This window comes from Embiotoca jacksoni, unplaced genomic scaffold, assembly GCF_022577435.1.
Source record: "Embiotoca jacksoni isolate LCO1_2020_lvr unplaced genomic scaffold, fEmbJac1.0.p SCAF_103, whole genome shotgun sequence".
In the NCBI taxonomy this organism is placed as follows: Eukaryota; Metazoa; Chordata; class Actinopteri; family Embiotocidae; genus Embiotoca; species Embiotoca jacksoni.
Genome location: NW_027185234.1, coordinates 577,498 through 592,497, shown reverse-complemented (window position 1 = coordinate 592,497; position 15,000 = coordinate 577,498). Strand labels below are relative to the sequence as shown.

At 40.8% G+C, this 15,000-nt stretch overlaps 1 protein-coding gene across 2 annotated transcripts in view; it reads right to left on the bottom strand.

Annotated features, from left to right (window-relative positions):
* Positions 1–15,000, bottom strand: part of LOC138213873 (glutamate receptor 2-like) — a 59,476-nt gene that overhangs the window by 44,328 nt on the left and 148 nt on the right. For both annotated transcript variants that reach the window (XM_069175200.1, XM_069175192.1), the window contains exon 1: positions 14,850–15,000. This exon is cut by the window's right edge and continues 148 nt beyond it. In XM_069175200.1, the coding sequence (XP_069031301.1) occupies positions 14,850–14,919 (70 nt within the window). In that variant the 5' untranslated portion in view covers positions 14,920–15,000. The remainder of the gene's footprint in view (positions 1–14,849) is intronic.

Genomic DNA, 15,000 nt, shown 5'->3' with positions numbered 1-15,000 from the left:
CAGCAGGAAGCACAAAGTTAGAGTCCACACTGAAGAGACACTGAAGAGACACAGTGAAGAGACACACAAGAGAGACACTGAAAAGACACACGAGAGAGACACTGAAGAGACAAACTGAAGAGACACTAAAGAGACACACTGGAGAGACACTGAAGAGACACACTAGAGAGACACTGAAGAGACACACTAGAGAGACACACTGAGACACAGTGAGGAGACAGTCTGGAGACAGTCTGGAATCAATTCCATTTAATTTTATTTATATAGCGCCAAATCACAACACAAGTTATTTAATGGCACTTAACACATTAAAGTCTTTACAGCAAAACTTTAAAATATTATACAGAGAAACCAACAATTCAACAATTCAATAATTCAATAATTCAATAATTCCCACATAAACTAGGAGGCAAAAAACTCCTCTTAAAGGGAGAAAAACCTCCAACAGAACCAGGCTCAGAGGTGGGCGGAGCATCTGTTAACAGAACCAGGATCAGAGGTGGGCGGAGCATCTGTTAACAGAACCAGACTCAGAGGTGGGCGGAGCTTCTGTTAACAGAACCAGGATCAGAGGTGGGCGGAGCATCTGTTAACAGAACCAGGATCAGAGGTGGGCGGAGCATCTGTTAACAGAACCAGGATCAGAGGTGGGCGGAGCATCTGTTAACAGAACCAGGATCAGAGGTGGGCGGAGCATCTGCCTCGACCAGTTGGGGTGAGAGGAGAGCAGAGAGAGAAAAGGACAGCATAGAGATAGAAGAGAAGAACTGTTGGTGGAGACGACAATCACAGATCAGAGACATGCAGCTCCATGACGGAACATCTGGAGAAGAAAGAACAGAAACTACACGAGTGAAGGAACTGAATGGAGACAACAGATAATAAGAAGAAACTATGGGAGAGAAAAAGATGGTGAGGTATGAGTCAGTTAAAGAGTAGGAGGAAAGAAAAGAAGCTCAGCATGTAACGAGGTCCTCCAGCAGCCTCGGCCTATAACAGCATAACTAATGGTTGGTTCAGGTCTACCTGAGCCAGCCCTAACTATAGGCTTTATCAAGAAGGAACGTTTTGAGTCTAACCTTAAAGCTAGAGAGGGTTTCTGCCCCTCCAACACAAACTGGGAGCTGGTTCCACAGGGGAGGAGCCTGAAAACTGAAGCTCCGCCTCCCATTCTACTTCTGGAAACTCTAGGAAACCACAAGTAGACCAGACAGTGCGGGGACACAGTTAGGAGACATAGTCGGGAGACACAGTCTGGACAAAGGTTTGGAAACAGTCTGGAGACACTGTCTGGACACAGTCTGGACACAGTCTGGACACAGCCTGGGCACTGTCTGGAGAAAGCCTGGAGGCACTCGGGACAAAGTCTGGAGACAGTCTGGGCACAGTCTGGACAACAGTCTGGAGACATCGTGGAGACAGTCAAGAGACACAGTCTGGAGACAGAGTCTGGACACACAGTTTGACAACACAGTGTGGAGGCACAGTCAGGAGACAGTCTAGAGACAGTCTGGAGACACAGTCTGGACAAAGGTTTGGAAACAGTCTGGAAACAGTCTGGAGACACTGGCTGGACACAGTCTGGGCACAGTCTGGACACAGTCTGGAGAAAGCCTGGAGGCACTGGGGACAAAGTCTGGAGACAGTCTTGGCACAGTCTGGGGACACAGTCTGGGGACAGTCAGGAGACACAGTCTGGGGACAGTGTGGAGACACAATATGGAGAAAAAGTCTGGAGAAAAAAATCTGGAGACAGTGTCGAGACAGTCTGAAGACACAGTCTGGACACACAATGTGGAGACACAGTTGGGAGACAAAGTCTGGAGACAGTCTGGAGACACAGTCTGGACGTTCTGGATAGACAGTCTGGAGAAACAGTCTGGCGAGACAGTCTGGAGACACAGTGTGGGGACACAGTCAGGAGACAGTCTGGAGACAGTGTGGAGACAGTCTGGAGAGACAGTCTGGAGAGACAGTCTGTAGACATTTACAATAAGAGCTCACATCCAGTCAACACTGACTGGAGGAAGACCAAACATGGGGACGTACAGCTACTGCAGCAGGGGGTTTCTCCCAGGAAGTATCCTTCAAAATAAAAGAAGAGCTGCAGGCAGGAGACAGATATGGAGAGCAGGCAGAGTTCTCTGAGCCAGCAGTCAACAGTCGATGGTTGCAACAAGTCAGCAACACATTTGAGGTTGAGCTTCAGGAAGGTTTTTATCGGTCCTGCAGCAGTGAATCCTCCCACCAGCTGTTAGTCACTTATGTAAGCTCTTCAAACATGAGTGGGAAGATGATGGTGAACGTCTCATTTCAACATGATGTAACTTCACAGAGCAGAAAACAGGAATAAAGATCGGAGCAGAACATCTGCACCACCTGGTCAACAGCAGAAGGTCTGCAGTCTGGAGATTCATCTCCCGACGGTCTAACAGGACTTTTACCCGGTTTTCCATTCACACTTTCATGAGACTGAGCTGCCTTCAGGAGAACATTCACACACCGACAGGATGTCAGGGGACACTTGGTTCAGTGTCTCGCTCAAGGACACATAGGCATGTGGACAGGAGGAGTCAGGGATCCAACCACCAACCTTCCAATTAGTGGACAACCCGCTCTACCATCTGAGCCACAGCCTCGTGATGCAGGTTCTGGTGCTGCAGGTTCTGGTAATGAAGGTTCTGGTGCTGCAGGTTCTGGTGCTGCAGGTTCTGGTAATGAAGGTTCTGGTGATGCAGGTTCTGGTGATGAAGGTTCTGGTGATGAAGGTTCTGGTGATGCAGGTTCTGGTAATGAAGGTTCTGGTGATGCAGGTTCTGGTGATGAAGGTTCTGGTGATGAAGGTTCTGGTGATGCAGGTTCTGGTGATGAAGGTTCTGGTGATGCAGGTTCCGGTGATGAAGGTTCTGGTTATGAAGGTTCTGGTGATGCAGGTTCTGGTGACAGGCTTCACCTCCTGCTTCCTCCTTTTTTCATGAATGTCCTGTATGACTATGAATTATTTCCACGCTCAGATCTTTGGGATGTGATGAATAATATGTTGGTGGGTGGAGGTGTTCATCAGGAGGTCTCTCGGCTCCTTCGGGTCCTTTTGCTCCATCAGCTGGAGTTTCAGTCCCTCTGACTTCCTGTCTGCGTGACGGTCTCTACAGTCCCTCTGTCTTCCTGTGTGCGTGACGGCCTCTACAGTCCCTCTGTCTTCCTGTCTGCGTGACGGCCTCTGCAGTCCCTCTGACTTCCTGTCTGCGTGACGGCCTCTACAGTCCCTCTGTCTTCCTGTCTGCGTGACGGCCTCTACAGTCCCTCTGTCTTCCTGTGTGCGTGACGGCCTCTACAGTCCCTCTGTCTTCCTGTCTGCGTGACGGCCTCTACAGTCCCTCTGTCTTCCTGTCTGCATGACGGCCTCTACAGTCCCTCTGTCTTCCTGTCTGCGTGACGGCCTCTGCAGTCCCTCCGTCTTCCTGTCTGCGTGACGGCCTCCGCAGTCCCTCTGTCTTCCTGTCTGCGTGACGGCCTCTACAGTCCCTCCGTCTTCCTGTCTGCGTGACGGCCTCCGCAGTCCCTCCGTCTTCCTGTCTGCGTGACGGCCTCTACAGTCCCTCTGTCTTCCTGTCTGCGTGACGGCCTCTGCAGTCCCTCCGTCTTCCTGTCTGCGTGACGGCCTCTACAGTCCCTCTGTCTTCCTGTCTGCGTGACGGCCTCTGCAGTCCCTCTGACTTCCTGTCTGCGTGACGGCCTCTACAGTCCCTCCGTCTTCCTGTCTGCGTGATGGCCTCTGCAGTCCCTCCGTCTTCCTGTCTGCGTGACGGCCTCTGCAGTCCCTCCGTCTTCCTGTCTGCGTGACGGCCTCTGCAGTCCCTCCGTCTTCCTGTCTGCGTGACGGCCTCTGCAGTCCCTCCGTCTTCCTGTCTGCGTGACGGCCTCCGCAGTCCCTCTGTCTTCCTGTCTGCGTGACGGCCTCTACAGTCCCTCTGTCTTCCTGTCTGCGTGACGGCCTCTGCAGTCCCTCCGTCTTCCTGTCTGCGTGACGGCCTCTACAGTCCCTCCGTCTTCCTGTCTGCGTGACGGCCTCCGCAGTCCCTCTGTCTTCCTGTCTGCGTGACGGCCTCTACAGTCCCTCTGTCTTCCTGTCTGCGTGACGGCCTCTGCAGTCCCTCCGTCTTCCTGTCTGCGTGACGGCCTCTGCAGTCCCTCCGTCTTCCTGTCTGCGTGACGGCCTCCGCAGTCCCTCTGTCTTCCTGTCTGCGTGACGGCCTCTACAGTCCCTCTGTCTTCCTGTCTGCGTGACGGCCTCTGCAGTCCCTCCGTCTTCCTGTCTGCGTGACGGCCTCTACAGTCCCTCTGTCTTCCTGTCTGCGTGACGGCCTCTGCAGTCCCTCTGACTTCCTGTCTGCGTGACGGCCTCTACAGTCCCTCTGTCTTCCTGTCTGCGTGACGGCCTCTACAGTCCCTCTGTCTTCCTGTCTGCGTGACGGCCTCTACAGTCCCTCTGTCTTCCTGTCTGCGTGACGGTCTCTACAGTCCCTCTGCGTCTCCTGCAGCTGAGACCCGTCTCCTCCTCCTCTGACGTTCACATCAAACTCTCCAACCATCAGAGGCTGAGCAGCTCATCTTCATCGTCCTGTTTCCTGCAGTGAACCTCAGCTGCAGCACGGTTGCTGATCTGGCAGAATGAGGTCATATTCTCTGCCCTGAGCAGCGAGGATGAGGATGAGGAGAGGATGAGGATGATGAGGAGAGTATGAGGATGATGATGAGGAGAGGATGAGGAGATGATGAGGAGAGGATGAGGATGAGGAGAGGATGAGGATGATGATGAGGAGAGGATGAGGAGAGGATGAGGATGAGGATGATGATGATGATGATGAGGAGAGGATGAGGAGAGGATGAGGAGAGGATGAGGATGAGGAGAGGATGAGGAGAGGATGAGGATGATGATGATGATGAGGAGAGGATGAGGAGAGGATGAGGAGAGGATGAGGATGATGATGATGATGAGGATGAGGATGAGGAGAGGATGAGGAGAGGATGAGGATGAGGATGAGGATGATGATGATGATGATGAGGAGAGGATGAGGAGAGGATGAGGATGAGGAGAGGATGAGGAGAGGATGAAGATGATGATGATGATGAGGAGAGGATGAGGAGAGGATGAGGAGAGGATGAGGAGAGGATGAGGAGAGGATGAGGATGAGGAATATGAATCTCGCTGCTCGCAGTGAGGCGCAATTATTGGTTTCTGTGACTGACGAGACTGAACAATCACTGAGCTTCTGTCATTGGAAACAAGGCCACGATTAATAAGACCTTCATCACCATTACCCTCCTCTTCCTCCTCATCCTCGCTGCTCAGGGCAGAGAATGTGTCCAGTTTACTTTGGTGCCGAATTTGTGATTCTACAAAATTCAGATTCAACTTATTTACTTTTTCTACAACCGTTTATGAAGCAGGAGAGACGCTGTAAAATGTAAATAAAACACAATGTGATGATTTGTGAATCACATGAACTCATATTTAATATAAACTAAATGAAAGACAACAAATCAAATGTTGAAACTGAGAAATGTTTTGGTTTTATAAAATATCTGCTCATTTTGAATCTGAGCAGCAACACGTCTCTAAAAAGTTGAGACAGGATCAACAAAAGATGGAAAAGTTGTGTAACGATAAAAAACATCTGGTGGAACATCTGACAACTAATCAGGTTACCATGGCAACAGATCAGTAACATGATCGGGTATAAAAGATGATTTCAGAGAGACAGAGTCTCTCAGCAGTGAAGATGGGGAGAGGTTCACCACTCTGAAAGACTGTGTTGGAAAATAGTTCAACAATCTAAGAATAATGTTCCTCAACGTAAAACTACAACGAATTAGTGGATTTCATCGTCTACGGTTCATAATATCATTAAAAGATTCAGAGAACAGTTCAGAGTGTTTTTAAAGAAGAGCTGATGCAGCACCGTGGTGAACATGAACCGTCCCGACTTCATACAGACGTCTTTCAACATTTGATACGTTGCTTTTGGTCTATCTGTAATAAAATATGAGTTTATGTGATTCATAAATCACTGCATTCTATTTTTTATTTACATTTTATTTACATACATTATTTACTATTGTTTCAGAAACATGGTTGTAACATGAACTCATGGTCACTAACGTTCTGCCACCTGGAGACGAAAAACAACACATCCGTCTCTGACTTATTATTATCATCAATATCATCATCATCATCATTATTATTATTATTATTGTTGTTATTATCATCATCATCATCATCATCATCATATGACCTCAGCAGCATCACTGCTACACCTTCAGCTGTCTGAGGAGACATCCGTCAGGACTTTCAGTCCAACATGGAAGTCTTCTGCCCGCCGGTTCAATAAAGTTGTGTTGTTCTGAAGTCCAGAAGTGTTGAGAACCTCCTTCAGAACCTCGTCTGTCTGCAGCAGATCATCTACACAGCCTCCATTTTAATGTCCACACACAGACATCTTCACATTATTCAGAGGAAACAGGACGAAGCTGCCCACACTGTTCAGAGGACTTCTGGAAATTAGTTTCACTTTTTGATTTTTAAACAAATTTACAAACGTTTCTAAAAACTTCCTTTCACTTTGTCATTCTGGGTCATGATATGAAGTTTGACTATTTAAAATGATGTCAAACAAAGTGAAGCGGCCTGAATATAAACCACAGACTGTTTCTAAAAGAGTTCGTAGCTTCAGGTCTGTAAAATGGTTCTGATCCAGAAGTGTCTTCAGCTGCAATACCAGCGAGTGCCACTAGAGGTCGGCTCCAAAAAGCCTCCGGCTCCATAGACTCCCATTCAACTTCTCTCATCAAATCCAAAGTGAATAAAATGTGTCCATCAGTTATCTCGGTGTTGTTAGCTAAAGTCACTCCTTCTTATTAGTTTTCTGGAGGTCCATCTGAAAATAATCCCTCATTCATTAGAAAAGAAGATTCAAGAAGACCTGTTTTTGGGGGCGTGTCTGTTTGATTGACAGGCCTGTGGTGCAGTCAGGTTACAGCTATCGGTGGGCGGGACGTAGTATCGTCAGGTTTCCAATCAGATCCACTTCCTGTGAATCCCCTGCTGCCAGCTCACCTCTGATGTCCCGACTCAGAGTTGGAGGATAAACGTTGGCTCTCTTTAACTTGAATCAGAATTATTTCCTCTTTAATATAAATATCCAGCGAGTGTCTAAACTGCACGAGTCTGCAGGGAGTCAACTTCAACAGCGATACAAAGGTATATGTATGACTATCAAAGAAGAACACATTACATTTCATTTATCTGACTCTTTTATCCAAAGCGACTTACAACAAGTTTATTTCAACCATGAGGGTTCAAACCAGAACAACAAGAATCAAGAAAATACAATTTCTTCACGGTTCTGTTCTAATCTGAGAGGACGACGCTGTGGAGGTCAGAACCTGGGAGGCAGCAGATGGACGCCAGAGACCCGAGAAGCAACGTTGAACATCACTGACATCCAGGAAGTCCGACAGATTCAAGTTTCCAACAGGAAGTTCATGTGTCGCTGTTTCAGGATGAAATCAGCCTGCAGCCGCACAGTTTGATATATTATTAGATATCCCAACATGGGTTAAGTATTAAAACTAACCCCTAACCAGCTGATCCTTATGGATGTGTTCATTAATCCAAGCTTCATCTTAACTGTCGGTCAGAACTCAACCTCACTCAGAGCAGGGGCGGAGCTTAGTGATGTGGGCGGAGGATATGTTATGTGGGCGGATCGTTCGTGATGTGGGCGGAGCATTATTGATATGGGCGGAGATTGTGTTATGTGGGCGGAGCGTTAGTGATGTGGGCAGATCAGTAGTGATGTGGGCGGAGCGTTAGTGATGTGGGTGGATCGTTAGTGATGTGGGCAGAGCGTTAGTGATGTGGGCGGATCAGTAGTGATGTGGGCGGAGCGTTAGTGATGTGGGTGGATCGTTAGTGATGTGGGCAGAGCGTTAGTGATGTGGGTGGATCGTTAGTGATGTGGGCAGAGCGTTAGTGATGTGGGTGGATCAGTAGTGATGTGGGCAGAGCGTTAGTGATGTGGGTGGATCGTTAGTGATGTGGGCAGAGCGTTAGTGATGTGGGCGGATCAGTAGTGATGTGGGCGGAGCGTTAGTGATGTGGGTGGATCGTTAGTGATGTGGGCAGAGCGTTAGTGATGTGGGTGGATCGTTAGTGATGTGGGCAGAGCGTTAGTGATGTGGGTGGATCGTTAGTGATGTGGGCAGAGCGTTAGTGATGTGGGTGGATCGTTAGTGATGTGGGCGGAGCGTTAGTGATGTGGGCGGATCAGTAGTGATGTGGGCGGATCAGTAGTGATGTGGGCGGAGCGTTAGTGATGTGGGCGGATCAGTAGTGATGTGGGCGGAGCGTTAGTGATGTGAGCGGGGCGTTAGTTAAGTGGGCGGATCATCGGTGATGTGGGGGCTGCAGGTAAACTGCTGCGCAGTAAAAACACGGTCCTGTTAAAATAATGCTGCAGTTTGATACACAAGAACATAAATTTATAGAGTTAAAGAGGAGTTTTTTCCCTCCTAGCTTATGTGGGAATTGATGAATTGATGAATTGTTGAATTGTTGAATTGATGAATTGTTGACTTGTTGAATTGATGAATTGTTGAATTATTGAATTGATGAATTATTGAATTGATGAATTGTTGAATTGATGAATTGTTGAATTGATGAATTGTTGAATTGTTGAATTGATAAATTGTTGAATTATTGAATTGATGAATTGTTGAATTGTTGAAATGATGAATTGATGAATTGTTGAATTGATGAAATGTCGAATTGATGAATTGTCAAATTGATGAATTGTTGAATTGATGAATTGTTGAATTGATGAATTAATGAATTGTTGAATTGATGAATTGTTGAATTGTCGAATTGATGAATTGTTGAATTGATGAATTGTTGAATTGATGAATTAATGAATTGTTGAATTGATGAATTGTTGAATTGTCGAATTGATGAATTGTCGAATTGTTGAATTGTTGAATTGATGAATTGTTGAATTGTTGAATTGATGAATTGTTGAATTGATGAATTGTTGAATTGTTGAATTGATGAATTGTTGAATTGATGAATTGTTGAATTGATGAATTGATGAATTGTTGAATTGTTGAATTGATGAATTGTTGAATTGATGGATTGTTGAATTGTTGAATTGATGAATTGTTGAATTGATGAATTGTTGAATTGTTGAACTGTTGAATTGATGAACTGTTGAATTGATGAATTATTGAATTGTTGAATTGATGAATTGTTGAATTGATGAATTGTTGAATTGATGAACTGTTGAATTGTTGAATTGATGAATTGTTGAATTGTTAAATTGATGAATTGTTGAATTGATGAATTGATGAATTGTTGAATTGTCGAATTGTCGAATTGTCGAATTGTTGAATTGATGAATTGTTGAATTGATGAATTGATGAATTGTTGAATTGTTGAATTGATGAATTGTTGAATTGATGAATTGTTGAATTGATGAATTGATGAATTGTTGAATTGTTGAATTGATGAATTGTTGAATTGATGAATTGTTGAATTGATGGATTGTTGAATTGTTGAATTGATGAATTGTTGAATTGATGAATTGTTGAATTGTTGAACTGTTGAATTGATGAACTGTTGAATTGATGAATTGTTGAATTGTTGAATTGTTGAACTGCTGAATTGTTGAACTGATGAATTGTTGAATTGATGAATTGTTGAATTGTTGAATTGTTGAATTGTTGAATTGATGAATTGTTGAATTGATGAATTGTTGAATTGATGAATTGTTGAATTGTTGAATTGATGAATTGTTGAATTGATGAATTGTTGAATTGTTGAATTGTTGAATTGATGAATTGGTGAATTGTGGAATTGTTGAATTGATGAATTGTCGAATTGTCGATTTGATGAATTGTCGAATTGATGAATTGTCGAATTGTTGAATTGATGAATTGTTGAATTGTTGAATTGATGAATTGTTGAATTGATGAATTGTTGAATTGATGAATTGTTGAATTTATGAATTGTTGAATTGTTGAATTGATGAATTGTTGAATTGATGAATTGATGAATTGTTGAATTGTTGAATTGATGAATTGTTGAATTGTTGAATTGATGAATTGTTGAATTGATGAATTGTTGAATTGATGAATTGATGAATTGTTGAATTGATGAATTGTTGAATTGATGGATTGTTGAATTGTTGAATTGATGAATTGTTGAATTGATGAATTGTTGAATTGATGGATTGTTGAATTGTTGAATTGATGAATTGTTGAATTGATGAATTGTTGAATTGTTGAACTGTTGAATTGATGAACTGTTGAATTGATGAATTGTTGAATTGTTGAATTGTTGAACTGATGAATTGTTGAACTGATGAATTGTTGAATTGTTGAATTGATGAATTGTTGAATTGTTAAATTGATGAATTGTTGAATTGTTGAATTGATGAATTGTTAAATTGATGAATTGATGAATTGTCAATTTGATGAATTGTTGAATTGATGAATTGTTGAATTGTTGAATTGATGAACTGTTGAATTGTTGAATTGTTGAATTGATGAATTGTTGAATTGATGAATTGTTGAATTTATGAATTGTTGAATTGTTGAATTGATGAATTGTTGAATTGATGAATTGTTGAATTGTTGAATTGTTGAATTGATGAATTGATGAATTGTGGAATTGTTGAATTGATGAATTGTCGAATTGTCGATTTGATGAATTGTCGAATTGTTGAATTGATGAATTGTTGAATTGTTGAATTGATGAATTGTTGAATTGATGAATTGTTGAATTGATGAATTGTTGAATTTATGAATTGTTGAATTGTTGAATTGATGAATTGTTGAATTGATGAATTGATGAATTGTTGAATTGTTGAATTGATGAATTGTTGAATTGATGGATTGTTGAATTGTTAAATTGATGAATTGTTGAATTGATGAATTGTTGAATTGTTGAACTGTTGAATTGATGAACTGTTGAATTGATGAATTGTTGAATTGTTGAATTGATGAATTGTTGAATTGATGAATTGTTGAATTGATGAACTGTTGAATTGTTGAATTGATGAATTGTTGAATTGTTAAATTGTTGAATTGATGAATTGTTGACTTGATGAATTGATGAATTGTTGAATTGTCGAATTGATGAATTGTCGAATTGTTGAATTGTTGAATTGATGAATTGTTGAATTGATGAATTGTTGAATTGATGAATTGATGAATTGTTGAATTGATGAATTGATGAATTGATGAATTGTTGAATTGTTGAATTGATGAATTGTTGAATTGATGGATTGTTGAATTGTTGAATTGATGAATTGTTGAATTGATGAATTGTTGAACTGTTGAATTGATGAACTGTTGAATTGATGAATTGTTGAATTGTTGAATTGATGAATTGTTGAATTATTGAATTGATGAATTGTTGAATTGATGAATTGTTGAATTGTTGAATTGATGAATTGTTGAATTGTTAAATTGATGAATTGTTGAATTGTTGAATTGATGAATTGTTAAATTGATGAATTGATGAATTGTCAATTTGATGAATTGTTGAATTGATGAATTGTTGAATTGTTGAATTGTTGAATTGTTGAACTGTTGAATTTATGAACTGTTGAATTGATGAATTGTTGATTTGATGAATTGTTGAATTGTTGAATTGATGAATTGTTGAATTGTTGAATTGATGAATTGTTGAATTGATGAATTGTCGAATTGTCGATTTGATGAATTGTCGAATTGATGAATTGTCGAATTGTAGAATTGATGAATTGTTGAATTGATGAATTGTTGAATTGATGAATTGTTGAATTGTTGAATTGATGAATTGTTGAATTGATGAATTGTCGAATTGTCGATTTGATGAATTGTCGAATTGATGAATTGTCGAATTGTTGAATTGATGAATTGTCGAATTGTTGAATTGATGAATTGTTGAATTGATGAATTGTTGAATTTATGAATTGTTGAATTGTTGAATTGATGAATTGTTGAATTGTTGAATTGATGAATTGATGAATTGTTGAATTGTTGAATTGATGAATTGTTGAATTGATGAATTGATGAATTGATGAATTGTCGAATTGATGAATTGATGAATTGTTGAATTGATGAATTGTTGAATTGTTGAACTGTTGAATTGATGAACTGTTGAATTGATGAATTGTTGAATTGTTGAATTGATGAATTGTTGAATTGATGAATTGTTGAATTGTTGAATTGTTGAATTGATGAATTGTTGAATTGATGAATTGATGAATTGTTGAATTGATGAATTGTTGAATTGATGAATTGTTGAATTGATGAATTGTTGAATTTATGAATTGTTGAATTGTTGAATTGTTGAATTGATGAATTGTTGAATTGATGAATTGATGAATTGATGAATTGTTGAATTGTTGAATTGATGAATTGTTGAATTGATGAATTGTTGAATTGTTGAACTGTTGAATTGATGAACTGTTGAATTGATGAATTGTTGAATTGTTGAATTGATGAATTGTTGAATTGATGAATTGTTGAATTGATGAACTGTTGAATTGTTGAATTGATGAATTGTTGAATTGTTAAATTGTTGAATTGATGAATTGTTGAATTGATGAATTGATAAATTGTTGAATTGTCGAATTGATGAATTGATGAATTGTCGAATTGTTGAATTGTTGAATTGATGAATTGTTGAATTGATGAATTGTTGAATTGTTGAATTGATGAATTGTTGAATTGATGAATTGTTGAATTGATGAATTGATGAATTGTTGAATTGTTGAATTGATGAATTGTTGAATTGATGGATTGTTGAATTGTTGAATTGATGAATTGTTGAATTGATGAATTGTTGAATTGTTGAACTGTTGAATTGATGAACTGTTGAATTGATGAATTGTTGAATTGTTGAATTGTTGAATTGATGAATTGTTGAATTGATGAATTATTGAATTGTTGAATTGATGAATTGTTGAATTGTTAAATTGATGAATTGTTGAATTGTTGAATTGATGAATTGTTAAATTGATGAATTGATGAATTGTCAATTTGATGAATTGTTGAATTGATGAATTGTTGAATTGTTGAATTGATGAATTGTTGAATTGTTGAATTGATGAATTGTTGAACTGTTGAATTTATGAACTGTTGAATTGATGAATTGTTGATTTGATGAATTGTTGAATTGTTGAATTGATGAACTGTTGAATTGTTGAATTGATGAATTGTTGAATTGATGAATTGATGAATTGTCGAATTGTCGATTTGATGAATTGTCGAATTGATGAATTGTCGAATTGTTGAATTGATGAATTGTTGAATTGATGAATTGATGAATTGTTGAATTTATGAATTGTTGAATTGATGAATTGTTGAATTGATGAATTGTTGAATTGTTGAATTGTTGAATTGATGAATTGATGAATTGTTGAATTGTTGAATTGATGAATTGTTGAATTGATGAATTGTTGAATTGATGAATTGTTGAATTGTTGAATTGATGAATTGTTGAATTGTTGAATTGATGAACTGTTGAATTGATGAATTGTTGAATTGATGAATTGTTGAATTGTTGAATTGATGAATTGTTGAATTGTTGAATTGATGAATTGTTGAATTGATGAATTGATGAATTGATGAATTGTTGAATTGTTGAATTGATGAATTGTTGAATTGATGAATTGATGAATTGATGAATTGTTGAATTGTTGAATTGATGAATTGATGAATTGATGAATTGTTGAATTGATGAATTGTTGAATTGTTGAATTGATGAATTGATGAATTGATGAATTGTTGAATTGTTGAATTGATGAATTGTTGAGTTGATGAATTGTTGAATTGATGAATTGTTGAATTGTTGAATTGATGAATTGATGAATTGTCGAATTGATGAATTGTTGAATTGATGAATTGATGAATTGATGAATTGTTGAATTGTTGAATTGATGAATTGTTGAATTCACGCCCCCCCCCCCCCCCCCCGTGACCCTGTTCAGGATAAAGAGGGTGTAGTGATGGATGATGTGGTGTTTAATTTATTTTAAAAAGATCAAAAAGAACCAATTAGAGTTCATTGGAGTGTTGGATCAATAAGTAGAGCAGCAGCATGATTCACATCTTAACATCCCAAAATATCACTGAATCCTCTCATCTTCATGTTGTGTCTTTATTTTGGTATCAAATTATGGAGAGTAGAATCAATAAGAGTACCACCCCCCCCCCCCCCCCACACACACACACACACACACACACACTTACCTCTCACCCTGTTACTAAGAGGACTCAACACCAGAACCACCCACAGAGTTCTGGAGCAGCAACAACAACCAGTGTTGTGTTCCAGTAGAACCGGTTCCACATGACACCCAGCAGGGCTGCACTGACCACCTCGGACACCTGCCCAGTACGTCACAGGTCCAGAGGGTCCAGAGGGTCCAGAGGATCCGGCTGACCCGAACATTCAGACCCAAACTCAACCACCAGCTGATCCAGAACCAGCTGGAAAGATTCACCTGCTCTCAGCTGTCAGCAGCGCACACGTGCGCGCGCGCACACTCACACACACACACACACACACACACACACACACACACACACACACTCACACACACACACACACACACACACACACACACACACCGCTGGTATGAGGCCCGCGCAGAAAGGACCAATAAGAGGATGAACATGTTGACACAATCAGAGCACTGCAGCAGGAGGAGAGGAGAGACAGCTCCGAGGAGGAGCGGGAGGAGCGGGGGAGGTACAGAGGAGGACGACGGGGCGACGACACATGAAAAACAGAAACCTACCGATCTGGACGCTCGGAGATCCGCACAGAGCCTCGCGCCACAAGAGAGTCACCACGAACAGCAGCTTCATGGTCGCGGTCGGGCTCCTCGCGCGACGCCACAGCAGCCGACGGTAGCAGGTTCTACCAGAACAGAACCTCCATCACACGAG